Source organism: Cariama cristata, unplaced genomic scaffold, assembly GCF_000690535.1.
Source record: "Cariama cristata isolate BGI_N322 unplaced genomic scaffold, ASM69053v1 scaffold420, whole genome shotgun sequence".
NCBI lineage: Eukaryota > Metazoa > Chordata > Aves > Cariamiformes > Cariamidae > Cariama > Cariama cristata.
Window position 1 is genome coordinate 73,757 of NW_009593898.1, and position 6,625 is coordinate 80,381.

Sequence of the window (6,625 nt, forward strand, 5' to 3'; positions counted from 1 at the left end):
TCCTGGGCTGCATCCAAAGCAGCGTGGCCAGCAGGTCGAGGGAGGGGATTCTGCCCCTCTGCTCCGCTCTGGTGAGACCCCCCTGCAGTCCTGCCTTCAGCTCTGGGGTCCTCAGCACAAGAAGGACATGGACCTGTTGGAGCAAGTCCAGAGGAGGGCTGGAGCACCTCTGCTGTGAGGACAGGCTGAGAGAGTTGGCGTTGTTCAGCCTGGAGAAAAGGCGGCTCTGGGGACACTTTAGAGCAGCCTTCCCGTACCTAAAGGGGCTCACAAGAAAGCTGGGGAGGGCCTTGTGACAAGGGCAGAGAGTGATAGGACAAGGGGCAATGGCTTTAAACTGGAAGAGGGAAGATTTAGATGAGATATCAGGAAGAAATTCTTCCCGGTGAGGGTGGTGAGGCACTGGCACAGGTTGCCCAGAGAAGCTGTGGCTGCCCCATCCCTGGAAGTGTTGAAGGCCAGGTTGGATGGGGCTTGGCGAAACCTGGTCCGGTGGAAGGTGTACTTGTCCATGGTAGGGGGGTTGGAACTGGATGGTCTTTAAGGTCCTTTCCAACTAAACCATTCTAAGATTCAATGAAATGGACTCTTCCCCTCTTGCCTGCCCTCCTCCCCAAAGTCAGTCTTGCTGAGCTAACAGCGATATAATCCCTGTTTTACCACCTTTATTGATTAGCTCCTCCAGAGATGTACAAAAAACTCCACATCTAAAACACACATTACTACTCCTTATTCAGCTCATAACACGGACGTGTAGATAACCTGTAGGAGAGCTTTCCCTTGCAATTTAACAGCTAAAAATAAGCAATTCTGCCTTGGTGTCAGCCATACAGAAGTACCCAACTCTCAACATGAGCACAGAGGTGTTTGCAAGCGCTCAGCATCAGCCAACCTTGCTCCAACTGAAAGCGGTTTTACTAACAGAATTGAGACTGATGCATAATGCTGTTGCAAATCTCTCCCTAGAGTTTCAGGGAAATTAGAGTGAGTTCAGAGAGGGCCACTTTCCCAGCTCCCATTTGGCTGAAAACACTGCTAGACTTGCTGTTACGCAGAGCAGGCAGTAAATCAAACTCAACCACCTGCACCATTACAGAAACTACTCTGGGCTCAGGCAAGAGAACAAAACCATATATTGCAAAGCTCTTACTTGAACGCAACTGGTAAATATTTTTCTACTGTAGAAAATCATTGGGAATCTGTATTAGGGCAGCCTTAACCTATTTTAACCTTATTAAAGTAGAAAATCAGGTCTGTCAAGACTGAGACTTCGCTTAGCAACCTCATACACATTGATGAAAGTGGAAAGGCAAATGCAATTAGCACCCTAGCAAACAAATGAATCGCAGCACTGACCGGTAGTGCTGCGTATAAAAGTGCACGTGCAATAGCACAGAAACCATCACGAACAGAAGCGATGAAGGAGCCTTTCAATTCACTCTCAGGCCTCATCTCTGGGAAGAGCTCTTCTCTCCCTTACTTGCTTTCTCTCCCTTCTGTTTTGTGACTCCACTAATCTCAGGCAGTGTTTACTCATGAATTATAGACACATCCCAAACCCTCCTGGGGCCAATCCTGACCAGCTCCCGAGGGATTTGGGCTCAACACAGTCATACTGTAGCTTCTGCTAGCCCAGAAGCACAAGGTTGCCTTATGCAGTTGATGCTGTGCCCCAGCCCCATGCTCTCCATGACTTGGAGGAAAGCGCATCTTTGGGATATGGGGATGAAGAGAGGAAGAGGATGGTTAGGGGGGAACCCCCTGTGGTCACAGATCCAGTAGCTAAGAGAGGTGCTGACCTGACAGATTCCCCTCCACCGTGCTTTACACATACAGCATTTCCAGTTTTCAGTGATGAAGTGTTTGGGGGCGGGGGGGGGGAACCACATTAGATTTCACATAAGCCTCAAAATAAGTTTACTGCCTAAGCAAGCTGCTGAATATAAATGACTTCCTTAAAGCATACTAAAAGGCACCCTTTAGTCATCATCTAGTCCCATAAGTGACAAGGAAGCTGATTAGAAAACCCAAGTGGTCTATTTTTAAATAGAAAGAAAAGGAGTCTAAAGAAAACACACAAAATGTTTTTGAGGGTTTACGCAAGCATCATTTCTCAATTTTGTGGGTTGGTTCCAGTACCCAGAAGGAACAAATATGCTCATTTTTGAGCATGTGTTTTCAGGTCCTTCTTACAAAAAAAAAAAAAAGAAGACACTGTTGCTAGGTGGAAGTGGCTGGAAGACTTTCTTTTTTAATCTGAGAGCTATTTTAAGCTGGGTTTTGAGGCTTCTGGGGAGACAGCCTCTTTTTTTTCCTCAAAAAGAAAAAAGCAGCAAAAAGCGCTTGGGGAAGAAAAAGAGAATGTTCTAATTCCAGCCTCTGCCAATGGCTACCTGTCAAGAGTGCTGTTTAGACAATTAACATATTTTTACTAATGACGGCTTAATTACAGGTTTATTAGGACTGTTTTTCCACACTCCTCTTCAGAATAAAGCGATGCATATTCTAGAGGAAACCTGGTTAGGGTTCTGCAATGTGCCCACGCAGTCACAGCGGAGCGATGCATGAGCCAGAGGGGTTACGCAAGTTAAGGCTAAAGCAATTAAATCAAACCCGCACACTCGGGCCACCGCAGGGCACATTTAATGACACCCGGCTCAGGAGGGCTCACCAGTATCACCAGCCACAAAATGCCATGGGGCTGATGGCATCGCTGTTCTGATAGATAGATAAGCCATAAGGGCACAGCAGAGGGCAAGCTGTTTGGGATTGGTTTGAAGAGGGCTTTTCTTCTCCAGCCTGCTGCAGACCTGGAACACAGCACACCCGACTGTCACCATCACCGGCTGGTCTTCTGCTGGCAACACCAGAGAGGGCTCCGCAGACCTACCATCGCTTCCAGAAAAACAGCTCACAGGGTTGGGACATCCATGGTCTCACAGGCCCAGCTGCATCTCTGGCTCGGGCATGGTGAGCCCACAACGCAACAGTCGATCCGCATCCATGATCGAGCTCTCCGGAAAAGCCATTTCATTTCTGCTAATGACTACAAAGGCAAAGGCTTTTCTACAGCACTCCTTAGAGGAGTCCTAGCTTTCTCTCACAGCTGCTGAAGCTACTTACTTTCAGCAGCTAAAAGGAGTCGATATGAATTATTTGTCCTATGAGCAAGTGCTCCTCTCCCCCTCAAATGACAGCATTTCTGTCCACTCTATCCATCAGAAAAAAAATGGGTAATGAGTTCTATTGACACCACTTAGCTGTGTAAAACGTGCTGGGAAAGATCTGCTTTAGCCTTCCCCTTCCCAACTGCCTTCTGGAAAGCTGTTCTGAAGCTAGCATGAAAGCTCTTGTTTCCAGAGATGGAGAAGCCCGGTTACAAAGCCACAACTCAACCACTTGTACAAGTGGTGTCTTTTTAGGAGCACCAGCTACACAAGCAGTTCAGCAGTCATCCGTGCTAACGGTAACCCACAGGCTCAGGTGAGTTACCTGCAAGTGTGAAAACAGGCCACCCCAGACAGAGTCCATCCAATTCCAGACCCTGCAACTGCAATGCCAGTACTGGAGGATACAAAACCACCATCAGTCTGGAGAGTTGCCCACCCTCAGCACAAGGCAGTGCTCAAGTCCGTTGCTTACCAAGGCTCAGGCCAGCAAGATTTTGCTCCTAGACCACATCAAGGTCAGCACAAATTCCGAGGAGCCAGGACCAGCTGAAGTTGAATTCTGGGACCTACCAGTGGCAAAGGACAGACTCTTGCCCACAGCTGCAGAGGACTACAACGGTCAATGTTCTAGCAAGAAACATTCTCTGTCTTGGTGTTACAGGGCATGTAAGACTGCCTTCTTTCTTTGGCTTAACAGACATCAGCAAGTGCCAACCCAACAGCTGGTATTTTAAAGCTCATTTACTTATCAGCAGATTGATTTTTAGCTTCACTTCTTGAAAGAAGTAGTCTGGGGATCTCCCCCTTTTTGCCCAAACCAACCCAACAACCCACTGGAAGCCCAGATCGCCTGTCCAGAATCTCTCCCCTTCCGCCTTGCAGATTTCAGCCATGGAAAAGAGGTCACGATCCAGATGACAGCACAACTCCCAATGCATCCTTGGGATACAGCGCCAGGACACCAACCTGACAAGTTGTAGGACGGGAAGTTTCATCAAGCCTTAATTTACCATCAGCAGCACACGTCCCGTTCCTTTGCCAGACCTCACTTCCCAAAGTTCATATTTTGCATGAGACTTGCATGCCCCTGAGCATGGACTCAAAAGAAACACTCACCGACTCTGTGCAAACATCGCTGTTTTCAATAACATTGGCATCCCCAACAACTTTTCCAATTTCTCTCTCAAGAGATGCCAAAGACTCCTGGGCCTGTAAGGGAGGAAAAAAACACACCACTTAAAAAAACACCAAAAAAACCCCAAAAAATAAACCACGCATAAAATGGGAGGCACAACAATTAGCAAAGGCTGAGAAGCAAACCTCCATCTCTCTAAGAGCACTAGAGACACAGGAAATCACTGTTCAGGAAGAAATCTGTTTTATGCCAGATTTGCTCAGGGGACCAACGCATTTGCCAAGATTGACATGTCTCCTTACAATCAGCATGTTGCATGTCAGCCTACCTGCATTTGAGAGCAATTCTACAGGGAAGCTGTAATAGTCTCATGTCAAATTATTAGGTAAAAATTGTGCAGCAAAATTCTTTGTGCGAGGGTAGCAGGGCAGGCAGGTCTCCAAAAGCCTAATCATAGATCTGCATTTATATAGAATATACCATGAACCATGGACATCAGCACAGCTCACTTCATATGTCAATGTCCAACATAATTGTCCTGAGCAAAATGTTACACCTTATTACAGAGGGTCTCCTTTACCTTCTCACCTCTTGGTAGCGCTTTTGTGATCATCTGTCCCTGTCCCAGGACAAAACTTGCCCCACCAACAGCTCTCCCCACTCCAGTCCTGCAAGAACGCAGCCTAATTTCCTTACTATGCATCTACCGCAGAAGGAACAAGGTATTATACAGTCTGGAGACAGAGCTCAGCCACTCTGCAAGCTATTCTTGTCTCCATTTATCAGTTCTCCCATGAGAGGTTCATTTCTGGGGTCACAGACAGCACTGAGACCTCTTATGCTTGAAGATTTCCCACTCTAATCCATCTTGCAAGAGCAGCCATTGAGGAAGAGCAGAGGTAACCGACCTGCTTGTCTCATCAAGCTTGCTTAGAGCTAACTGTAAAGATTTTCAGGTCTCCTGGATTTTAGCCGATTTGTAACCACATGCAAATGGGCAGATGGCTTGTAAACCAGCTTGTAACCCACTGCCGTCTGGATTTAAAAGCTTCAGACTGTGGTGTGGCTGAAGGATGGACTTTTTGTTAGGCTGGGTTTCTTTATTTAAAGAATTATTTAGCAGCCCCAAATCACCAGTTGTTCCCATTGGCATAAAATTATCACAAACAAGAGACTCTTTCGAGAAGGATAATTAAACAGAGCTGTTGGTTGCATTTTTATCATTTCAACAGACATGCAGGTATCTTGCATGAGCTCTTTACATCCACTGTCCCAGTCACTTGGGGAATCAGCGAGCACAGTAAGACACCCCACCAGGCAGGCAGTCTCCTCAAGCCACTCCAATCACCATGTTTTCCAGCACTGCGGAACTACAGATCTTGAGGGTTTTGATAACATTTAGATCTGCAAGTGTTAAGGGTCTCTGCTTACCTTGGGCAAGTCACCAGCTACCTTCTGTCTCTCGTTTTGATCAACTTTGAGTTTTGATAGTGTTTCGTTTAGCTGCGTTTTCAGCTGCAAAGTAGTAACAAAGAAAATAAGTTTCCCTTCAAACACAGAGATTTCATCTGTCCCACAGATTAACCCAGTGCACACCGACTGCAAAGGGAGTAAGATTACTAACAATTATTGCACACACTGGATTAGTCAACACGTATGATGAGGTTTACAGGGACAGTCAAGAAAGAGAGACTCCATCTGTAAAGATAAATGTAAAGAATGGAAACTACAGAAGACAAGACATGGTTGGCATCAGCTTCATTACAAGTGGTTTCAACTTTTAAACTATACTGCCAGTAGGAATACTAGCAATACTTAAAGTACGTAAGCCTCTCCAGCACTCTTATCACAAAAGTCAGCCCAGACTTCAACTTAATTCACAGCAAATATCCCAAAATGTAGATTGTCATCTTTTAATTCAGGCTAAACAGTCATTTTACTGCTGAATAAACTAAAAAGCTCTACTTGTCATCTTAATAAAGCACCACTTATTACTACTATGTTGACTTAACCAGTCTGTTAATGTCACATCAAGGCATGAATCACTGACAGGGGTATATTAAGTTGTCGATTGTGTTTAAATTCAATCCAAAAAAGTAAAACTATTTCAGTCAAGAGCGATGAATACTTTGTACCGGCTGCCCTTAAGCTACAGCCTTCCAAAGGATATAAACATTTTTTTAAAGAATATTTTGATTGCTCTTCAATGCAGCATACAGAACCAGCCACAGCACTTAAGGCTTGAGCCTTGAACACGAGTGCTAACAAGAAGCTCGAGTGCCAATTCTGTTGGATTTGTGTCTCTGAAGTGCACCGTGCT

General features: G+C 45.7%; 1 protein-coding gene across 1 annotated transcript in view; it reads right to left on the reverse strand.

Annotated features, from left to right (window-relative positions):
• KTN1 (kinectin 1 (kinesin receptor)) overlaps positions 1–6,625 on the reverse strand; it is a 55,872-nt gene that overhangs the window by 3,312 nt on the left and 45,935 nt on the right. Inside the window, exons 40-41 of the mRNA XM_009695880.1 lie at positions 5,737–5,820; positions 4,287–4,379 (exon numbers count right to left, since the gene is read on the reverse strand). Of these exons, the coding sequence (XP_009694182.1) occupies positions 4,287–4,379; positions 5,737–5,820 (177 nt within the window). The remainder of the gene's footprint in view (positions 1–4,286; positions 4,380–5,736; positions 5,821–6,625) is intronic.